The 22,756-nt window shown below is 44.5% G+C and overlaps 1 protein-coding gene across 4 annotated transcripts in view; it reads left to right on the forward strand.

The window, feature by feature from the left end:
- Positions 1-4,228: 4,228 nt before the first annotated feature.
- KAT2B (lysine acetyltransferase 2B) overlaps positions 4,229-22,756 on the forward strand; it is a 45,294-nt gene continuing 26,766 nt past the window's right edge. For 2 of the 4 annotated variants that reach the window (XR_008747550.1, XM_055806593.1), the window contains exons 1-5: positions 4,230-4,863; positions 13,207-13,333; positions 17,903-18,048; positions 18,550-18,639; positions 20,411-20,592. Coding sequence is in view for 3 of the 4 variants with exons in the window: in XM_055806593.1 (XP_055662568.1) it covers positions 4,642-4,863; positions 13,207-13,333; positions 17,903-18,048; positions 18,550-18,639; positions 20,411-20,592 (767 nt within the window). In the remaining variant the exon portion in view is untranslated. Of the gene's footprint in view, positions 4,864-13,206; positions 13,334-17,902; positions 18,049-18,549; positions 18,640-20,410; positions 20,593-22,756 lie in introns of all 4 variants that reach the window. The other 2 variants (XM_055806594.1, XM_055806592.1) reach the window with 2 other exon arrangements.

Consider the following 22,756-nt stretch of genomic DNA (forward strand, 5'->3'; position numbering starts at 1 on the left):
GGGGGAGGGAATCTCTGCCATGTATTAAGTAGCAGCAAGAAGAGAGCAAGATGTGAGAGAAAGGAATAAACAAAAAAAAATTGTAGGGAGGCAGAAGAAATAAAAGGTAAGGGAAAAACAGATAGTACATCCCATGTTTGCATAAAGCAACCCAGAGCTCTCACTGCCGTGGAGAAATGCAGTGTGAGCCTATGTAGTGACTGCAGATGACTAAATAACTTTAACAAGCAGCTTCTGATGCTGCACCGGCGAAAGCAGCACGTGTCCTGTGCTGCATGAGCCCAGCCTTCAATGTTCTCACTTGGTTTGTGTTAAATCAAAACTCCAGCTGCAGTCAAAAAGGGCATCCTCTGGGTAAGGAGTGAATGAAAACTGCTAAGGGCTCCATCACCAACAAGAAGTTCATGTTACTGAAACAGCCGTGAGTGTTGCGGTGACATTTTCTCCTTTCCTTTTTTTTCGCATTTTTTTCCCCTTTAAAAACTGGGTAATTGGTGTGTGAGGTTCCCTCTAACAGACAAAGGCCTGGTGGGAAGGTCTGCCATCTGCATTATTAAAGTCACATGTAAGCACCATGGGAAACCAACAAGATGCTCGAGACAGCATAACGAACAAAACTTTTGTACTGTTAATATTTCCAGTGATTCATAAAATATTGATAGCAGTCCTGAATGCGTGGTGGCCAAGAGGGAGGCCACTTCACCCACAAGGAATGTACTAATGAAAGGACACAATAGGATTTTATACTTGGAGAAACTCCCTGGAGGGGCAAGAGCTCCGCTTTTCACATTTGCATTGAATGGCAAGAATAAAAACAGGTGGGAGAGCAGGAAGAAAGTCCCATCTTAAGCAAAAGGAGAGGGAGAGGGCTGGGTTGGGTTGGGCACACTCGCTCCCAGCAGGCTGGGAGACAGAGATGAGGGGTACGGGTGGGCTCCCAGGCTTGGCTGTGGGCTGGAGGTCCCTCTCAGAGAGGCAGCTTTTGGCATTAGGCTGCTATTAGTTGAGTCATTCTTTAATGACCAGGTGACCGAGATAGGGCCCAAAAGCCCTAAATGGCAGCTAGGTATTAACCAGGCGTCAGGCACACCCTGAACTGCATTTTAACTTCCTTCTTTCTGACTCGGCACGCAACCGCCTCCTTGGCTGGAATAAGGCACACGATCTTGCATTTGAGCCTGCCGGGTGTACACAGCGAATTAGGGCAAGAGCAACAAAGTGAGATGCACATCTCCTGGGAGCGCTGGCTCCGAGCAGGCACCTCCTCAGGGCTGCCTGAGGCCTGAGAATCACACGAGCTGGCACTCGTGTCTCATCCAGCTCCTGGCTTGCTTAATTTGATGCAGCTGATTAAACTTCCTGAAGTCACCCGGCTACTCACCTGAGCTTGTGAGCGGAGCAGGCAGGCAGCTCGGCTCGCTCTGCTCCCACCAGTGCGTCCTAAACACGGGGTTCAGAGTCAGTTAGACTTGTGCAAACCCACTGACATGTCCCGAGGGACAGAAACTGAGAAACGTGGCCAGGGTTTTTCAATGTTTTGACATTGAACCTAAATTCATATTTTCATAGTACATGTTTAATGATGAAAAATAAGCACCAGAGTGATTCTCTTGTGCTCAGAGTTATGCATGCATTACAATTGGAAAATTAACGTGTGCTTGCTTGTAAATGCAGTCAACAGAAAAAGCCATCTTGGATATACAAAATTGAGAATGATATGCATACACTCATATGACAAAGCATAAATTTTTTGGTTTTTCCTACCGTAGTGTAACCTGTCATGGCCCAATTACCCTTACTGGAACCACTACAAGTCAACACAACCCATCATAGTCCCATGTTTCCAGCCAGAAAATGATCTTTTCATTCCTTATTCTTGTCAAAATTGTGAACGTAGTATTTTACCCGTCACTGCAGCAATTTAAGACAAAGTCAAGTTTGGTTTTTTTAAACAATGTATTTGCACAGAGTTAGAATGAGAGCAATTATTTAAATCAAGCTTAAAGTTGAGGGGAAAAAAGAAGACTTACCTGTTTGCAGCTAAAAAGTGATTTCTTTCTAAGCTGCTCCTAGCTGGCAGCAGTTCTGCATGTGTCGTGAAATTAGTGTTTATAAATGTTACTATAGTAACTGTATCCGTAGCCACAGGTTGGTAGGCTTACTGTTCTGGTTATCTAGTGAGCAGCAAGGTGAAAAAGAAAAACAAGAGATACAGTATTGTAAGACAGCCATGCTCTTAGGGATTCAAGAAGGAACTGCAGTAACAGTGGGTTTTGCTTTGACCCTAACCAGTGCCTTACTGAATGTATTACAGCCCTGTTTTTCCCATTAGACCCTCAAAAGCACACCATGACATGTAAACAAATATTTGGGCATTTAACCAAAGTCAGTATCTGCTTCGTAACAACTTTCATCTTTTATTTTTACTGTAAAGGAAGTAAAAACTTTCCTGGTTTTTAAGGACCTTGAAGAATAAGGTGAAAGAGTAAGGTGGTTTGCCTGGGCTGGGATGCTGTGAACACCCACCGGTGCAGCTTCAGACATCAGCGCACACTGAGTGGCCTCAATAAACGTCGGTGGAGTTACTCACCTGTGTGAAAACAGTAAACGTATTTTCAGAACTGAAACTCGTAATTCATTTATATGCAGGCGTGCAGACTTAATTCTGGGTTAAATATCATTAGCTTCCCGTTTCAAGAAGTTGGTGATTTGGAAAAAAAAAAAAAAAAAAAAAAAAAAAAAAAGAAGAAGAAAAGAAAGAAAAAATGTATTGGGGGATGTGAAGGCTACATCCACTCCCAGAAAAAACTAGGAGTCTGCGTTCAGCCATGGACGTTAAGTAGTCCATAGGAGCCAGTATGTCGTTCCAGACGCGCTCTTTGCTTGTAACATTTGCTACCGAGGAAGAGCAGTGGGAAAGCTGAAAGTGAAAGTAAGCAATACCAGTTTCGTTTTCAAGTCCCAGAGCAAAGTAGAAACTTAACGGGCATAAAAAAATGCATGCGAAAAGCTTCTTGTGTGGCTCTTATCAGACAGCGGCTATTTGTTGTTTTAAAACACGATTCAGACACTTCAAAAATACTCTAAAAAAAAAAAAAATCATTGTTCAATTTAAAGAGAAAAATGGGTTGGTTTTTTTTCCCCCTCCGCTTTGATTTGCTGCGAAGCTTGGGGCAGCCGCCGCCGAGGGCAGCGGCTCCTCCACCTTAACAGTCCGTCTTAAAGCAGCGGGGACGGCAGCAGCCATCTTACGGGTCGCTGTCACCGCCGCGGGGAAGCCCTGAGCCCGCTCCCGGGGCCGGGCGACCACAGCCCCGCCGAGCCGGCGGCGGAGGCCGGGACACCCCTCCCCCCGCCCATGACCCCCCCGTCGATTTTAAAACCCGACAAACCGCCACCCCCTTTTCCATGAAAATACTCCCGCGTTCTATTCCGTTCTTTTTTCCTATCATTCAATGAATACACCAACGCGTCGTATAACCATATGCCTGAAAATACCGCCAGCAGCTGAGAAGGTGAGGGAAGAGGGGGCACCACAGTGAGACTGTCCCCGTCCACGCACCCCCACCCCCACCCCTCCTCCTAACTTTGCAAGAGTCTGGAGTCCCCCTCGCTTGCCCCATGCAAGGTGGCAAGGCCCTGCGCCTGCAAGAGCCCTTTCTGCGCTGGGGTTCCCTTCCAAGCCAATGTTGCTGCTTCAGGTTTGCACATCAAAGAGCCGCAGGTCCCACCCAAACGCCCAGGCTCCGTCCCAACCCTTCCAACCGCGGTGCCCCGCTGCAGAATTGCCATTTGTGGTTTCTCGCTGCTCAACCACGGGTTTACATACGTGCAACGGAGCATAACCGCCTGAAAAGCGAAGCGCTTGCTTCTGTGCACAGAGAGCAGTTTCTGTGGCGGGATTGAATTTAGCATTCAATTAAAAGGTAATCTCTTTAAGACTTAAGTTGACCTGATGTCGACGCTTGTTCCCGGACGAGGGGAAAAAAAAACCCAAAACAACAACAACAAAAAAAAGCGGCAGCAACCCCAAGACCACGACACGAGGAGCTGAGCGGAGTTTTCGAATTCCCCTGTATTTAAAACTGGCTGGTGTTTATATATTGAATGAGAAACCATCTCGGGGAAGAGACGAACCCTCCAACCGCGGCCGCAGAGCGCGCAGTGTGGGAGCGCGGTGGTTCGGCCACACACAAAGTAGCGGCGCTCTGCGCGGTGAGGGAGCGTGGCCGCTCCGCGCTGCCGCCGCCGGCCCGGGCCCCGCGCCGTGAGCGCAGCCGGCGACGTCGCCGCTTCCTCGGGCGACGTCCCCCGCCGCCTCCCGGAGGGCCGGGGTGGCTCCGCGGCGCCTCCCGCACGCAGCCGATGCCGCCGCCGCCCCTTCCGCGGGGGCGCAGAGCGCCGCCCGCCCCCGCGCACCCCCGCGCAGGGACGCGGGCGCGCCCCCCGCGGTACGGCAGCGGCGGGAGGCGGGTGCCGCTCCCCTCCCGGCGGGGCAGGAGCCGCCCGCGGAGCGGCGGGTCCCTCCTCCCGCCCCCCCGGGGAGCAGCCGGCGGCGGCGCGGCGAAGGGGAGGGTCTAGGGCCGGGCGCACCGCACCGCGCCGGCCGGCCGGACGGGCGGCTGCCGCCGCGCCGCGGGCATGGCGGAGCCTGGCGGCGGCGGGGCCGGGGCGGCGGGCGGCGGCGGGCCGCAGCAGGGCTCCCCGGCCGCCGGGGGGGTGGCCGCCGGGGGGCCGGCCCGCAGCGCCGCCGAGAGCCCCGGGGGGCCCGGCTCGGCGCGCACCGCCGGGAAGAAGGCGCAACTGCGCGCCGCGCCGCGGGCCAAGAAGCTGGAGAAGCTGGGCGTCTACTCCGCTTGCAAGGTACCTGGCCGCCCGGCCGCGGGCGCCCACCCGCCCACGGAGGGTGGGGATTGACGGGAGGGAGGGAGGCGGCGGGGAAGGGCCGCGCCGAGCGGGGGAGGTGACCCGGCTGCAGCCCGGCGCTCCCCGCGGAAGTGGCGGCTCCGGCGGTGCCGGTGCATCCTGCTCCCCCCGCGGCTTTCCGGTCGTCGGTCGCACAAATAAACGCCAAGCGCGCCAGGGACGGGACCGCGGGGGCAGTGCCCGCCTCCTGCCCGCGCCGGGCGGCAGCGGAGGTGCCGGTCCCCGGCGTCCGTCTGTCCGTCCGTCCGTTCGTCCTTCCGCGGGAAGGCGGCGGCGGCGGGCGGGGCGGCTCCCGGTGCCGGCCGTGAGCGCTGGGTTAGCGGCGCTGCCGCAGCTGCCCACCGCGTAAACACGCCGGCAGGGAGCGGGGACAGCCGGAGGGCCGCAGCACGGCCCGGGGCAGCGCTCCCCGCTCGGGGTCCGGCGCTGCCGGGCGGACTCGCAGCGCCGAGCTGTTGACGCCGCAAAAGCCGCTGCCCCCAGCTGGTACCGCTGCCCCCCTTCAGCTGGGCGGCGGAGGGGCGCGGCCTCCGGGCTCGCGAAAGTTGCGTCCCCAGCGGTCACGTAGCGCCGGGCCGGACCGGCGCGCCTGCACCTCGGGGGTCTCCTCTTCGGCGCTCGCCCCTCCGCCCGGGAGAGCCGCCCTGCGCTTCGCTCCGCAAGCACGGCCCCGCCGCCCGCCGTTTTCTTCTTGGTGGGAGCGGCCGGACTCGCCTGTTCGCCGCAGACGAACGCGGTGCCTCGGGCCCGTGACAGCTGGCACCGTCTGTGCGTTGCGGCGCAGCGGGGCCACCCTGGGTGCACGGCGGGGCTGCCGTGTTCACGCTGGCCGTGCTGATGCTAAATCCTCCAGTAACGCTTTCAGCCTTGAAAATAGCAGTCTGTCAGAAATGTGCATCTTATTTTCCCTGTTCCCTTACTCTGGAGCCTCAAAAGGGCAAATGCTAAGGGAAAGGCCAAACTATGTGAGGAAGCATCACAGTATGGCCCCGCAGTACTCTCTGGTAGTGTGAGGAGCTTTAACTGTACGCTGAAGCCACGGGGCAATGCTGGCGTGTGAGGGAAGACACACGTTTTTCAGTTTCTTAGCTGTTTCCAAATATGCAGGCACCTCCACTTCGGCTTTGGTGCGTACGTGGTACACTGCAAGGTTACACCAGTGTCAGTAAGTTGAAAGAGCAGCTAGCGTGCTTGAAACGTGCGGCCCTGCTGGCAGGCTGGGTGGCGTGGTTTGAAGCTCCCCCGGTGCTAAATCTCCTTTGCACCCCCATATTTTAATGTTACCAGGACCTGCTGATACATGAAGTGGTTGTGGGATGGGTAAGGCTTTCACAGGCTGTTAGGAGCGTGTGTGTGAGTTGCTTTTTTTTTTTTTTCCTTCCCTGTGGTGTGTGGTGGGTTTTTTTTGTGGGTTTTTTTTTAATCCCCCTGATGTATGTCCATGTGATCTTTTGTGAGGGCAGAAGCCTTCTCCTGAGGTGCTTCGCCCTGCACAGGTAGTAGCTGTGCTGTGAAGATGCGCAGGCAGCCTCACCTCCTCCTAAACCCGTTGCTTTCTCAGGGACTCGCCAGCCCCACCTGTGCGCTGCCACAGGTGCTTTGCTGGATCGGAGGTGGGTGCCGTTTGGGAGAGGAGGGGGGCTGCAGTGCTGGGGTACAATGAGGCGCCAGCTTGCACTGCCGGTGCCCTGCTGGGCTGTCCTTGCTGTCCCTCCTGTGTGAGGAGCCCCGGGTGCATGCCCCATTGGCGCTCCCGCGATGGAAGGAGTGGGACCCGTCGCTGGGGGGGCCTCTTTTTCCCGCCAGGATCTAGGCACAGCCACAGCACTAAACACTGCTCTGTGTTCAGGTTAAAATGCAAACCCTTCCTTTGGTATTTCACTTCTCTTCAGTAATTCAGTGGCAGGCAGCTTTCCTACAGGTCTCGAAACAGAAGCCAGTAGGCAGACGGGAAGCTCCTTGTAAACTAAGCAAGTCGCTTCTCCTGTGGGATAAAAGGGGAAGGATGGAACAGGGTGGAAGAAGGTATTATTTTTCTTCCTGAACAACTGGCAGGTGCTCCAAAACGACACCGCTTGGCTTGTAACTTTAGTGGTTTACCAGAAACCGTAGCAGTGCAGAATGTAGCCTCCAATTTTTTCTTACTTTGGGTTGCAATTTCTCTTCCATTTATTTTGCATTTCTGTGTATGAGTGCAGAAGAGTGAAAGAAGGTGAAAACTCACGCCATCTCTGAAGGGGACATCTGTGTTAATTCAAGTAGTGGCCATATGTGAATCTTGTGTAAATCTACATAGGCCTGTACAAGTTAGTGCAGAAAATAAGTCATGGCATCCTTAAGTGTCGGTTACCTTCTCCCATGTAAAATTAATCGCAAAATTCAGCGCGCGGGATTTGTTAGGAACTTAACCTCAGAGGTGCTGGGAGTAGCAGAGGCAGGGAGTGTGTTTTTGCTAGGGATGAAGAGCAGCAATACAAGAATCTGGAGAGGTTAGTGGCCGTGCAGAGGGTGAGTCTCACTGGTGATGGCAGAAATGGTGAGCAGAAAAGGGTGGAAGGGGCTGTTCTGGGGTAGGGTGCTCAGTCCCCAGGAGGGACCTCATGGTCCTTCTTCAGCAATCCCTGTTCTTCACGGGAAACTCTGACAGAGACTGCTGGCAAAGACATCTTCAGTGTGCACATATTCTGAACAGAATGAGAGCGAAGTTTAGGGAGCTGCTGGCCAGGCTAGGGAAGTGTGGGGTTTGTTTCTTTTTCCTGATAAATAATTGGGACGGGAGAGTTGTAGCTGTTGAGCTGCTCTGCTTGGCCTTTTCCCCTGTGAGAAAAGGTTGGGGTGGAAGGGAAAGAACAGCATCTTCTGTGTAAAAAATCCCAACCTTCTTAAATGCCCAGGTTTGTGTGTGTGTGTGTAAGAAAGTGTGTTCTGAATCCTAAGATATGTATTAGGAGTTGGCACAGTTTTCATGACTTTTGGAAGTGCGCAGTAGTGCTGTATGCTGTGAGGGATTTTGTATTTGGGACTTTCTATATCTGTGCAGATATGAATGGCTGCATATATCGTTTTGGTTTTGTCTAGTGTGAAACTGAGCATTAGGCATGAGAGCTTGCAGCATTTTATATAAAAGCAGCACTGTGTGACTTAGACACATAAATACATTTAATGAAGATGTAGGAGGAAGTCTCCTTGGCTTTTTTTTCCCCTGTTGGTTTACAGTGTGCAAAAATACAACTCTCTTTCTAGTCTCACTGGGAGTTTTCCTTATAAACAACTTGAAATATGTACTATTTTAGTACACTAAGTTTTCTGTAAAATTGGTTGTTTCTCATGATAGGTATCTTAGAGTAATGCCCGGATGCTTATAAGTATAATTAGAACCACGTAACCTGAGGCATTTTGGCAAGTAGCAGGGCATGATACCTCCTTGAAGAAAGACTTTGTGCTTTAGATAAACAAAATGGACAGAGAGTGAGCAGGCTTATGGTGAGGAGTTGGCCGAGGCCCTGCGGCAGGTGAGCGAGCGGCACGGGTTGAAGTAAAATCGGGGTCCCAGGCTCTAGACCAGCTGCTGACCCATGGTAGTGGCACTTCTTCCCACCTCTCATCCTAGAGTGACCTCTGTGGAGTTTTCCTGCTCCTAGATATAAAAAAGAGCTCATAGGGTAAATATGTACCACCGTTTCTGTAATGAAATACTTTTTTTTCCCCTGACGCGAGGCAGACGTGGCCGTGTTACTGCTGGGCTCTGTGTAGTGCGAGCGCAGCTCCTTCAAGCTCAGCTGGGAACGTATTGATGTTGTTTCCTACAGAAGTGTACAGGAGACATCCAAGACATCAAATGTCTTTCTTATGATCATTTTCATAGTGGGGTGAATGTGTTTTACAGTGTCTTACAGGCCCAATTAAAGCATCTTCCTTTAAATTAAATGGGGGAGCTACCATTAACTTTACAAGGTGGGAATCAGGCCCCTGTTATTAGTAAAAGCTTTCTGTGGTAGCCTACATCTCTTCTGTAAGTGAAACAGGAAAATACAGAGTATAAAATACTTGGATTGATCAGTAAATGAAGAACATATGCTTAGAGCTGAACACTTGAATGGATTATTTTTATTGTTAAAGGTAAATGGCTCAGCTAATTTCCTGGTACGTGTGAGTGGCTCTCCAAGCAGTGTCTAGCTGTCTGGTTGCTGGGTACTGGACATATGAGTAGGAAAAATACGTATTTTAAATTAATCAATGTATTTGTTATAGTTTGTGTGATTTTCTTTGTTAAAAGCCTCAGTTTGAGATTATTGCTTGCAGGAAAAAAATTATAGGGTATTTTACACAGCTTTTATGTTGGGAGGAAGAATATTTTTTCTAGAGTAATTATACTTGCTGGAAATAGAAGGATCTGTAATGTTGTGTATATATAATCTGTTGAGTCTGCTTTGCATCTCAGTTACCAAACAGGGCAACCTGTACGATTTTGAGTTGGAAAGAAAGCCCAGCACACCTAGGCTCCTTTCAGTATCCGAAAGGGAGAGGAATGTTTTGGTTCGTAAGTTACTGTAACATTTTTTCTTGCTTATTTATTTATTTAGACATGTTATTTATTTAGACATCTGAAACCCACTTAACAAGGGCAGAGATGTGCAACATTTTAACTTTGAGGTGCTTCCTTTTTAAATAAAAAAACTAACAACATGTGTTAAAATGTGCTGTATGTTTTTTCAGTTCCATTTTTGACCTGCTATCCATATATTCAGTATTTTAAAGGAAACGGTAACTTTAGTTTGTCCAGAGTTGCAGTTTTCACTGCCCAGAGCTACCAGACAGTTTGATTTCCCACAGTGTAACACTCCACCTAACATGGAAAGGATCAAAGAAATGATTGAAATTATATTGTACAGTGCAGGATGTACATAATTTCCCCACTCTTTTGTTTTGTTTTGGTGGTGTGTTTTTGGTGGTTTTTTTTTTTTTTTTTTGGGTGGGGATAGGGGGCAGACAACGGTGTGCAATTGTTGTGTTTTATTATATTGCACTCATCCGATTTTATTAAAAAGCGCCAATGAAGGTAGGTGCATCCCCAGGCCTGCAAAGATGACAATCATTTCTTTGCCGGCTTCAGTAAGGCAGAAGTCTCCATCTTTCTCCAGTGGCTTTATCAAAACTCTGCAGATGTCCCAGAAAACGGGGCTCCAAGGACTGGATGTACTAGTTCAAATGGTTCTTTTCCTTCCTCCCCTCGAAACTGTTTTGATCTTAAATTAAATTTTTGCAGAGGTGAAGTCATACGTTATTTTCTAATGAAAAGCAGATGAGTGACATTTAAAAAAAGAGAAAAAGAAAAAAGCTGAAGATAGTCAGAGAAAGGATTGAATGAACAAAACGCTGTAGAAGACTTAAAACAACTCAGCAGTTTAAGCCACTGAGGAATGCACATTGCGTATTCACTGCAAAATACTTGCACTGTCAACATTTACAATGAAAGCTTGGTTTTAAAGAGGACCTTTTTGGGTTGTGTTTCCCCTTGGTTAACAGAACATTTATGCTGATTCTGGTGTTTCTTAGATTAACAAAAAACCCCCACCCTAGTAGCTGTTTGAGACAGGTCTCTGGAATAATTTGAACACTACAAAATAACAGCTGCTTCAAAAAGATGTGGTGAGGAAATACTACCGAGGGCAGAAGAAATCTGCCGTTGAACATGCTGTTTTCATTTGTCTGTGGGTGGGTTGATATTTATTTTTGGCAGTTTAACTGAGCTGTTATCACGATTCGTACATCTGTTTGTTTGCATCTTGGCTGTTAATTATTGTGTGACACTAAAGTTTGTGTAGTTACTCACTGTTTATAGTTTTTAGGCTTGATAGTAAACACTGTGTGGTGAGCTTCTGTGAAATACTGCTTCCACTTGTAGGAAAAAAAAATACCTCAGAATGTGCCTAGTTTGAGGGGGATTTTTTTGGACATGTTTCAATGCAGTATGATTTAAGGCAGTTAATAATAAGCATGATATTATGTCAGTGATTTACACTGCTGAGCATTTGTCTGGACAGCTGCACGAGAAGGATCAAATCTTACTTCCCTAAAATAATATTCAATCAATATGTTTTGGTTTTTTTAGAACTTCTTTATGATTGTCTCTTGAATGTTCTTTGGCAATAATCTCATTTTCTGGCAGCTTTTCCTGTGGTAGTTTCTCTATCCTTGCCTTAACTGCAGAAATTTTCGTGGCAATGTTGCCTCTCCCACAAAGCAAATGTGGATAGCTTATCTGGCATTGGTTTTGTCTAACTCAAGACGCTAATTGCAAGTGGGGTTTCACATCATCTCACAGATGTCCAAAGTCCTGGCACCAGGGCAATCCTTGCTTTGCAGGTATCACTCAGTCATTGATCTCTCCGTCTAGCCATTAAACTTGAAGAGGTCTTGTAGGTCTGGATAACAAACAAAAGTAAAACTGGCTCAATGCTTGTGAAACTGTGAGAGGTGATTTCTGCTCTAAAATAACTTTGGGCCTTCTTCACTTCTCTACCAATCATATTACTCATAGAAAACGTAATAGAAAAATAACATAACATTTACCAAAGTCCATCCAGATTGCATTTTATGAGACTTTTAAAAAATATTGTTTTAATCTCCCCCCATTTCATACTGAAACCTCTGTGATGCCACATTATAAATAGGTGGGGTAGCAGGCAGTCTGCACCCACACAGTGGGTTTGGAGAGCCAGGGGGTTCAGGTGATGCACATTGTCCCCTTTCCAGGGGAAATACGTGTAAGTGGTTTTGCTGGGCACTTGCAGGTGGATTTCTGAGTCGTCCTGGTGGCTCTGGCTGCTGAAAATTCCACTCACAGCCCTTGGTACCTGCCAGACCACCCTGGGCACAGGCAGAGGCCATGGTACCTGGGGCCAGGAGCCCAGCTGGATAGCTACTTAAACATTGGAGATGGTAAAACCATCATGTGGTGCTCAGCAAACTGCAAGCAGCAGTTTTCTGGATGCTCAGGTTGCTGAATATTGAAATTAGTTCGGAAGAACAATTTACCATCAATCTACAAAGCTGTCAGTCTTAAGAGCTGTCAAGTTGCAGTCCTTTCTGCTTCTCCTGGGTGCTTCTATCTTAGGTTAAGGTGGGATTTGGAAACATAAAAGGAAAATGAAATAGGTTCCTGAAATAGATTGCATTAAACGTGTTCAGAATCAGTTCTGAAAAATGACACATTAGTGCTGGATATATTGACATCACAGTTTTTCCTACTAAGGTTGTTTCAGTCATAAATATTATGCAGCAGTTGGCATACTTTCCTCACCGAGGTCTTGGCAGTGCAAATTCATGAGTATCTTATAATGGCGCAGTGCACAGATATCTCTGAACAGCAGAATAGCATGCTTTCCTTCCAATTAGATCTTCAAATAGGAGTACAAATGATGTTAGAAGTACTTTACCATCAAAATAACTAAGATCTTTTGGATATGCAGAGGAAAATCCCCTCCTATACCACTGCTCTTTAGGTAACTAGAATGGGTACTTTGAACTTCTGAATGGTTGAGGCACATTTACCAAGGTGACAACCTCTCCCTCCACGGTCACTCGTTTCAGCTGCACTCTGAGTGAGTGTAAATAAGCTTTCTAGGGTAAGCAGCAGGTTGCATTGGTGGTGTCCCTGTCTTGGGCATCCGTCGGTTTTGTGGCCGAGCCTTGCTGTAGGCAGCGTTCTCCAGGAGTGCGGTCATTGTTCCCTCATTTCAGTATTTAGTGAACCCTGCTTGGATTGTCACGGGCTTGGTTTTAGTTGCCTGATTTCTTGTTGCTGGTATAGCTGAAAAGGCAGTGATAAACGTGCTGCCTGATAGATAACCTGTTTGCGTTTAAATCATTAAAACGATCTCGGTGGCAAGATCTGTACATGCTGATATTACCAGTAAATGTTTGAATACTTCTTTCACTGGAGCGGGGCTTTCTGTAAAGGAATTAGGCAGAGTTTGTGTATGTATTTTTCCAATCGCGGTCTGCTTACCAGAGCTGTGTTAATCGCTCTGGGGTACTGTTTTACATCTGGTTATTTCTAGAAAATAAAGTGGTAGATAAAAAAAGTAAAAAACCCCAAAGCCACAACAACAAAACATCCTGACACCCCCCCCCACCTCCCTGCCTCAAACAGCCAAACGAACCAAAAAACCCCCAACTCATTAATAATGCTACTTTATATTGCTTTTGAAATAATGCAGTTTCATCACATTCCTACGTTTTACGGTGTTGATCGATATCCCATTGCTTTGATTTCAGGCTGAGGAGTCCTGTAAATGCAATGGCTGGAAGAACCCCAACCCGCCTCCCACGCCGCCGCGGGCAGAGCTGCAGCAGGCAGCGGTCAGCCTTGCCGAGCCTTGCCGCAGCTGCAGCCACACACTGGGTAAGATCCTGCCTTTCCCTCCGCTCCACGTGCCCGTACCCAGCCATCCCCGCTCTTGCGAGACCCAAGCCAGGATGCCATGCCAAGACCTAGAAAAGGGGGTTACGATTGGCCATAAATGTCAATAACATTGGTTAAAATCTGTCAGAAATATCCTAAAAATGAGTTTTGAAGAAATTGAACTAAGGTACTTCTAACAACCCAGACACTCTAAGCTGTTAAAATGCAAAAGCACTTTTAAGCTACCCAGAACTATTTTAATACTTTGCGTAACATGCATTAACCTCACATTGTTTTACCTGTAAGCTGCCTTAGTTACAACGGGAATAATTATCTCCTGTAGGCTGTATTGCATTTTCTTACTATAGAATAAACTATGAAATATTCTTGAACATTGCCAAAGCAGGTACTCTTACCTACAAAAAGAACTGCGCCTCTTCCACGTCACAGAAAATAATACTGGGCTTCTACATCTTAGCGTTGTCTTAAGTAACTGTGCAGGCGGGTTGTGTAGCTTGGAAGCAACTGCTCAAAATCCACTGTCAAATACTGTTGTGGCATTTTGGTTTGGCTTGTCTTTTTTTCAGACTAATATTAAATAATGGCTTGTTACCCTCATAGCTTGAAAAAGAGTGGTGAATCCATTTTTTTTTTTTTTTAAGAATTTGGGCTTATCCAAAATTAAAGCTGATGGCTCTTTCTGTATATATTAGTGAATATTGCATAAAAATTGAGCTAAAATAAGGTTCAGAAATAATACATAAGAGGCAGTTGCTATTTAATTTTTGTGGATGGCTAAAACTTAGGACAGTGACATAAGAGAGAGGAAATCTAAAATCTTCACAATGGGTCATTTATTTTTTACTTTTAAAAAATAATATTGTACTTTGTGTGGAAAACTTTTTTTTTCCATTGGGATTTCTTTCTGTTTCTGCTCTTTTTTCTTGTTATGCTGTCGTTACATTTGATCTATATCTGGGCTTCTCAGCAGATTTCTTTCATTTCTTGATATCCCAGATCTCTTGAGTTTGCTTGCAAGAGAAGATTAACAAATGCATAGTATCACAGGAAGTTTGGTCGCTTTAGCCAACTTAGTTTCCACTTTTCATCATGCATCTTCTCTGTGCTGCTTTTGGTTATGCAGTTAGGGTAGCTTGTGTTACCCGCCCCTTTCATTCCTGGCCTTTGAAGAAAGTTTTTATTTATTTATTTGTTTATTTATTTATTTATTTTTAAGTCAATTCTCAGTTCTTCAGCAGAATTTGTGGATGCTATGTATTTTGTACAAAACCTGAGCTCTTCTAAAGGCTGAGGCTGTTTCTAGTCTATTAAAAATTCTTAAATAGCTCATTAGCTAGGGAGACAGGGAAAACCAGTACTGTAAAACCAGTACCAGTGAAATGTACCTTTTGGAACAAACTTTATTTTTATTTATTGCTGTTTCTAGAAAAGGTAAGGTTTCTTATTCTTCTGACTGCAGCTAATGAGGATGACGTTTTATTTGAAATAACTGAAGTGAGTTGTTGTGTGCTTCCTTATACTACTGGCAAAATATGTCTGTCAGCAGTGTTTTCCAAGATAATTTTACTATTCATCTCCTCTAAATTAGCGTGTTCCTGCTGAATGCCTTTAAAACCAGACCAACCACAAGGTATGTAGGCTTCAGATTATCTGTGCTGCATTTTTTCTTCCTCAAAGAGCTATTGAAAGAGCGATACATAGAAATTCCTGTACTGGTTACAGCCACATGTGATGTAAAACGTAGGATATTGGGGTTTGTTGCCTTTTCTAAATTTATTTATTATTTTCTTCAAAGGTAATCCTAGACGTTAGTCTAGGAGACATCTCTTTTTGGGGGTATGGTTCGATTTTCAAGCCAGTGCAGTTTTTGGTACATCAATCTTTCTGGTGGTGCGTATTACCATATTGGGGTTATTTCTGTCTGCTTACCTACAGCTTATATTCTGTTTGTGGCTCAGGCCCAAAGCTTGGCTCAGTGCTGGGTTTTTAATGAATGTTTCTTTTATTTGGGCAATGTATTGGGTCACTACCGTGACACTGTGAAGTGGAGACTGAATTGTGTGCTGGGAGAATTCATTCTCCACCAGCCTCAATACCAGATGTTATCTAGTCAGAGGCTCTTTTCTGTTTTATATTTTATTGGTTTCTCCTGTGTTACAGGGTGCATTTTCATGTTGGTAAAGATTTTCAGTCTTGAGTCACTTTTAAAACTAGTTAATTGATGTGTTAGTACACTATATACACACTAAGTCTGCCTTTTTTTCCCCAACACTGTCTTCAGTTCCTGCTATGCACCTTCATGTAGCGTGTTTGGGTATTTCTTGGTTTGCCTGTCCTGTATACGTTATCAGTGTTTCTGTGTACATGCTGATTTTGAGATAGACTGAGAAATGTGTCCACAGTCTATTTTCTCACTGCTTTTAATTCATGCAGTCAAGTACTGGCTTATTGAAGTTGCACAACTAAAGTAGTTAATTTGCTTTCTTTCAGGTCATCATACCATTGCGTTGGCCTTGCTCTTTCTGCTTACTTTCATTTTCTGCATGCTGTAGCAGCCTATAGTTGTGGGGGTTTAATTTGCTTTTCTTAATTTATTTTTTAAATATTTTTTTTTGCAAGCATAACAGCAGCTGAAGGAGGGTGTACCAGTGAGGCAATGCAGATGAATGGGACTGTGTAACTCTAGTCAAAGAGTAAGGCAGTATTTGTTGTCAGTGTACTAAAGCTTTGATGCTAATACAAGGTTTACTAATGGCCACAAGAATTAGGGAATGGGCTGTGAACATCTGAAGAAAGATATTTTGTTGGGCTGATGTATATTTGTAACTACAGTAAATGGTAACCAGTGGCAAATACATGCTGGTAATACATTTATGTTACTTTTAGACTGACTGTGTGGGTAATAATTCTCTAGTTTAATAAAATGTTTAAGTAGGGCCACTAAGTAGTCAAGGTAACTTGCAGTATTGTTCTGGAAACTGTGTGGAAATGGCTTCTTATGCTGATGTTTTATTGATTTGTTAGTTGAGTCCAAGGTTTCTTTAGTAAGTTATCAGTTTCTAGTGCAGTGCTCATCTAGGAGGGCGTTTATTTTACAAGATCAGAACAGACAGCTGGGAATATTAAACCTTCGTATCTAGCTCAAGGACAGAAATTAAATTGTTTTATTCTGGCCAGAATGCTGAATATTTGTCCTTAAAGAAAGCTCATGGTGGGCATCCCCCTTTCATTTATGAGCATATGTTTGGAACTTAAGATAGTGTATTATAAATGTTCATTTAAGTGGAAATGATTGCTGTTACCTTTTTTAATGTTCTGAGCTGTGGCACCCTTTTTACTTGAAGCTGCATGAATTTATTGAATTTAAATGTTTTAGCAGGTGTCAGACAACTTCACAAAACAAAACAAACCATCTTTGCTGAGTGGCCAATAAATATGATAATTTTCAAGTCAAGTGTTATTTCTCCTCACTTCTTCCCCCAGTAAGGAATCAGACTGATGTTGAAAATTTCTTAACAGTCCTAATCGCACTCGCATATCTAAGATAACATAATTATTAATCTAAGAAGTAAATATTGGTAAAAATAATTAAAGCTTAGAAAAACAAATAGGCCCAACCTCTTATATCATTCTCCTTTTCTTTTAAAGGATATTTTCTTGTCCTTTCGGAGGAAAGGATATGCATACCGTATGCAATGGTCTGGAGTCAGTGAAGATCATTGCTTTTTGTAATGCAAGTATCTTCTTTCTGGGAATTGACTTTGTGTTTTAAATTGCATTCTCTCTTCCTCGGGCCACTTATTCAAACCAGCTTGAAAGGAATGTCCTGCTTCATGCCGGCAAACCTCAGGTTTTTTAAAATTACAGATGTGGAACTGTATTTACCTTCGGAGATGATAAAAGGGAGTTTGTCACTTGGAAATTATGATATGATGAAAGATGCTTTTCTGTAAACTTCTGAACAAATGAGCATGTACAATCTGCAAAAGCTTTGTTAATACAACATGCGCAAAGCGTAGCTTGACCTTACATAATATGGAAGTAAGAAACTTAGCCAGTAACATCCAGTTTAAAACAAAAAACCTATTAGTGGAGCTGATTTTTTTAAAAAATTACTTAACTCTTCACAGGATAAGAAGCTACTTGCATCAACACATGGATTAGCTAATTTATAGGTATTACAGATTTATTTTCTTTAGTGAAGAAACCTTGTCTCAAAAGCATACCTCTTGGGACAAAAATGTGTGTAGTTATTTATATATTGCAACATGTATTAATACAAACAGGACTCGTGTGGTCTGTTTTAAGTGTTAACAGATGCCGTGATTCCAACCAGCTGTTGTTCCTCTGCGGTGGGAATTACCAGCACTGGGCGACCTTTACAAATTGCTCCGATGTGACACATATTTCAGTTACCTCTGATAAGATGTGTTGTAACAGGATCAGTGCCTTTACCATTATGGCTCAGTTTGAGTTATCCTGGGGAATATTTGTGGTATTGGTTCTCTCAGTAGGCTTTGTACAGGTTTGGATTTCTATTTCATTTAGCTGCTCATGTTTCTCACCTGGAGAACGTGTCTGAAGAAGAAATGAATAGGCTCCTTGGGATTGTATTGGATGTGGAGTATCTGTTCACCTGTGTCCACAAAGAGGAAGATGCAGACACCAAGCAAGTTTATTTCTACCTGTTCAAAGTAAGCTGAGCTTGTGTAGTATCTTCACTCTCTCTCACATAGCCAATTTCAGTGCCTTTCACGCATGTATTGACTTTATTTGGTGAGACTTTTTCTTGAGTGTGATGCTCTAGTGACTAACTGTGGGCTGGAATTTCTGGGACTTGCGATGTACCACATCTTACTCCAAAAGTCATCCAGATGATTGAGGAGCTGACCGTGAGTCCCATCTATAAACTGCACAGCCTGCAGGGCTTCCCCTCTTCACTTGCACGTCAGGGAAACGCAGTTGACATAAATGCTAACTTTGCTGCCTACATTCGTTCAGAGAAGCCTCTTACATGCATTTCAAAGAAGATGAATTCACAGTGAAGTTTAGTAGCTATAAATTTAGATGATGAAGCAAGCAGGTATATAGCCAGGAGATTTTTCAGCACTGCAGTGTGTTGCGCACCTGTGACTTCCATTGACTCTATGTATGCAAATACGCTAATTTTGAAAAAAATTGTATATTCTCAACAGCTTTTGAGGAAGTGCATTTTACAGATGGGAAAACCTGTAGTAGAAGGATCTTTGGAAAGTCCCCCATTTGAGAAACCTAGCATTGAACAGGTAAACAGTCAAAATGTGGGTTTGGTTCCTGTGCTGGTTTTTTTTTTGATTTGGTGGGGTTCTTTGGATTTTGTTTGTTTGTTCTGGGTTTTGGTGGTTTGGGTTTTTGTTGTTGTAAATGTAGATAGATGCTGGTTTTGAAAACGTGGCACTTGAGGCAGTTTGCAGATCGTTTCTATGTGTTACTTGGGACAAAGCAGAGGACGGGAGGAGGCTGCTGCTGCTGCTGCTTCTCCTTTAGTGTTGGTACAATAGTTACATTATTTGACTTTCCTCATCATTCATCTTATGCTTTAATGAAACCAACTTTTTTGTGGTTTTAGGAAATGAACTTAAAATACTAGTTTTATGTGTGGCAGTTCTAATATTTCTTTGTTTCAAGTGATGAAAAAATGCTGTTGAAGTTTTGAAATCCGGTATCAAAATGACACTTGTCTTCTGTAAATCAATGAAAATGTTACAATCCAATTCAGTGAGATCATAGGCTTCTCTTTCAAAGGTTACACAACAAAAACAAAAGCCAAACCCAAAGAATAACAGAGGCTTTTCTAACTCAGTGGATAAAGAACATATGACAAATTCAGATTTTGGTTAAGTAAGCTCCTGAGAATGCACTTTTGGCACGCAAGCGGACCCATTAGCTCCAGTGAGACACTGCAGGGGCTCACATACCTCACTGAAACAGGAGCTCAGTGTTTTGCCATCGGTAGATGAATGGGTGCTCTATTGTTACAAAGAGTATTTTAAATGTGAAGACTGTCATGTGTAGTAATTATTTCCTTGTGACTCTCACTGGTAATTTAGGAAAATCAAAACACTTTATTGCTGAGTTTCTGGGAAGTCTTCACCTTAAGTTCTCCTTTGGTTTGAATATAAACAAAGAATAAGTGTTTGTAATCTCCACACACTCCTAGTCCTTAAAATATACTTTATAAAAAGGTTTTGTGCAGTATACTCTTTTGTCATGTTCTTCATACAGTTCAATTTCGTTAAGAAAGGGAAGCATAGAGATGAAAGGGTAATTCTTTATACAGTTTATTTTGAAATAATTTTCCCTTAAAATAAATCAATATTTAAAATTCTGGTTTTAGCTGTTCAACAGCTCAATCACACAAAATTATTTGCTGATCAGCCCTATTATAATTGATTTATAATACATATATATGTTGCAGCACTTTTAGTCACACATTTTAACTATCATTGATTGTGTTTTTTTTTTTGAAGTGGACAGTGTATGAAGTGCAATGAGGGGATATACTTGTGAAATACTGGCACTTCTTGAAGAAATAATATGATGTGTCAATGCAAACTTAACTAGAAGTCCACAAGCCCGGCTCTACTGTTGCAAAGTAGCTGCAGAGGTTTATAGGTGATACTTGATTTACAGAGGAAATAAATCATGCAGCATGGTTACCAGCAAAATTGTGCATATGTGAGCATATAGAAGAAAACTTACTGGATCTTCCTCTGTTCCCTGACAAAATGTTTTACTTTGAGAAGCAAGGAAAGAGAATTTTCCTTCTCTCCCTTGAAGTCAGCTGATGGAAGTGAATAGAATAAAAACATCTGGATGTACCTGCTGCTGTGTACAGGGGATGCAGCTTGTGGCACTACATGAGTAGCTGAGGCAGGAGTTTATGGTCTCCGGTATTTGTTTTCTTTCCTGTGTAATGCAAGTTCAGGGTTAATAAATGTAAAGTGAGGAATGTTTGAGGACGCTCCTACAAAAATTATGGCTAAATAATTAAACATAATTTTCTTCTGTTTTAAGGGTGTGAATAATTTCGTGCAGTACAAATTTAGCCACTTACCCTCAAAGGAAAGGCAAACGATAGTGGAACTGGCAAAAATGTTTCTGAACCGCATTAACTACTGGCACCTGGAGACACCTTCTCAGCGAAGACTAAGATCACCTAATGATGATATTGCGGGGTATAAAGTGAATTATACCAGGTAATGCTGCTTTTGCTTGTTACAAGTCTTGCTTGCCAATATGGCATGTACACTCTTCAGGAATACAGCAGGAACTGTACACCAGAGGTGCACCACCATGGGAATTTTTGCAGTCGTGGAGTTTATGTGAGGACCTGAGGATTTTAGTGATGCTATGTCAAGAGTTTCACATGCGTCCTTGTGTCTTGAGAGGTGTGCTTTATCAGTGAAGAACAGGAAAATATCTGTATCTAACAATGCTTTTGCGAGTCCTGTGTTTGCAAAGTTGCTCTCAGTCTTAAGATTTGAGCATCATCTAAGATCCTTATTTCATGTACTAAAAATTTAGGTAATTTGTTATTCAACTTAAAAAAAAAAAAGAATGAAAATAAGCATTGTAAAGCATCACAGTTTGAAACCAAATCATGGAAGATTTGAAAAATCAAAATAATTTTGTAAGTGCTAAAAAGCTAAATGGGGAATAGATATTATTAGGTTCCTTAAAATGATAGTTCTTGTTGTGACGTTTTAATATGTTGTCACAATTCAAAGGAATAAATCAGTGACTGGGGGAAGAAGAGCTAGGACAAAAAGCTGTGTCTTTTTTGATTTTGCTTTTCTCGTAACAATAGTGCAGCGCCTTTTTCAGTTAGCACGACGACAGCAGTTAAGGTTCCTGCCAGTGCAGGCAACAGTTAACATGCCGTCTGTGAGCACAGGCAGCAGTTAGCTAAGGTCCCTTGTCAGCAGCCTGTTCCCAGGACCTGCCAGGGACACTTTTCCTGGCTGAGGATGAGCATCGCCTTCTGCTCACTTTCCTGGTGGCCTTTTCTCTAGCAAATCTCAGTTCCATGAAGGAGAACAGCAAACCCTGGTGTGAGCTGAGACTGTGGCTGATGACTGCAGACTGCGCTGTGTCTGTGTCCGACTGGGATGCTCTCAGATGACCTGTCACCTCAGATAACTCTACCTGTTGTAAAGGACAGTTATTGATAATCCTTGGGGTTCCTAAGACCATGTTTGGTGGGTCTTTGACCTCCATTTGTTAGTGATACAGATGTCGGCCAGGGTTGGTTGGAGTCAGCTTTTATTAGGAATCAATAGCTAGCATCGGCTCTGGTTGGTGACTTTTGTTGTTAATCATTTTGTCACTTGTGGTTTCTCAAACCTTCCTGGCCGCAGTCCCTAAGGTTCCCTCTGACCCAGAGCGCTGCCTCTCGCCATCCAATCTCATCTGTCATTGTGAGCTTCACCCCTCCCTGGTGGTGTTCAAGGCACTGCTTGGGATGCTGAGGAAGCTGCTGTGCACCTCCTGGCTTCTTGCAGTCACCAATTCAATTTGAAAACCAGATGATTGGAGTGAAACTGTATCAGTTTCGCAGGCATCCTTGTATTTTGAAAGGTGTGCCTTATCAGCCAAGAATGGGGAGTAGGGCTCTGCGAGCAACTGTATCTCACAACTCTTTTGCATCTCTTGCGTTTGCAAGGATTGAGACACAAGAGTTTGGGAGAGCATTTTGAGACAGGCTGTACTTTGGATCTGGATGAGAAAATCTATGCAGGATCCAGCACAGTCTGTTTGCATCCAGTGCACAATATTTTCGTTGTTGGAGCTTTCATAACATAAACGGTTGTTGTCTGATTCTGCTAAATCTGCACATACCATTGATTGTTCACTTACACACAGATACCCAAATCATGTTTGTAAATTTAACAGGTGTTGTGACCTACACGGTCAGTGTATGTCTGATTTACCTCTTCAGTACCATGATCCCTTTTCCAAGGAGAGGAACACAACATGCTGCATTATCACATGCACACTTTAATGTGGAATTCTTTATGGAGGGAGTTACTGCTAAATGAAAGAGTATCAAGTCAGGGTGTAATGGGAAGAAGCCAGCTGGTGGGAGACCAGGATGGGAGCCCAGTCAGATTGGGATGGAGCTAGTTACATGTGTTACCCCTTTTGTGTCTATGTGGGGAAATGTAGAAGTTTAAAGAGGGGAAAATGGCCCAGGCTAGAAAGGGTCTTTGGAGCCGCACACAGGAGACCTGGGTGGCTGAATGAATGAGCTGTGGTGAGAATCCCTGACATCAACATTAATTTTATGTGATCAATGATTATTGTCTGGAACAAGAGTGCTTTGTGGAAACTAGACTGCAGAGAAAAAGAATATATGGAGAC

This window comes from Falco peregrinus, chromosome 5 (genome assembly GCF_023634155.1).
Source record: "Falco peregrinus isolate bFalPer1 chromosome 5, bFalPer1.pri, whole genome shotgun sequence".
Taxonomy (NCBI): Eukaryota; Metazoa; Chordata; class Aves; order Falconiformes; family Falconidae; genus Falco; species Falco peregrinus.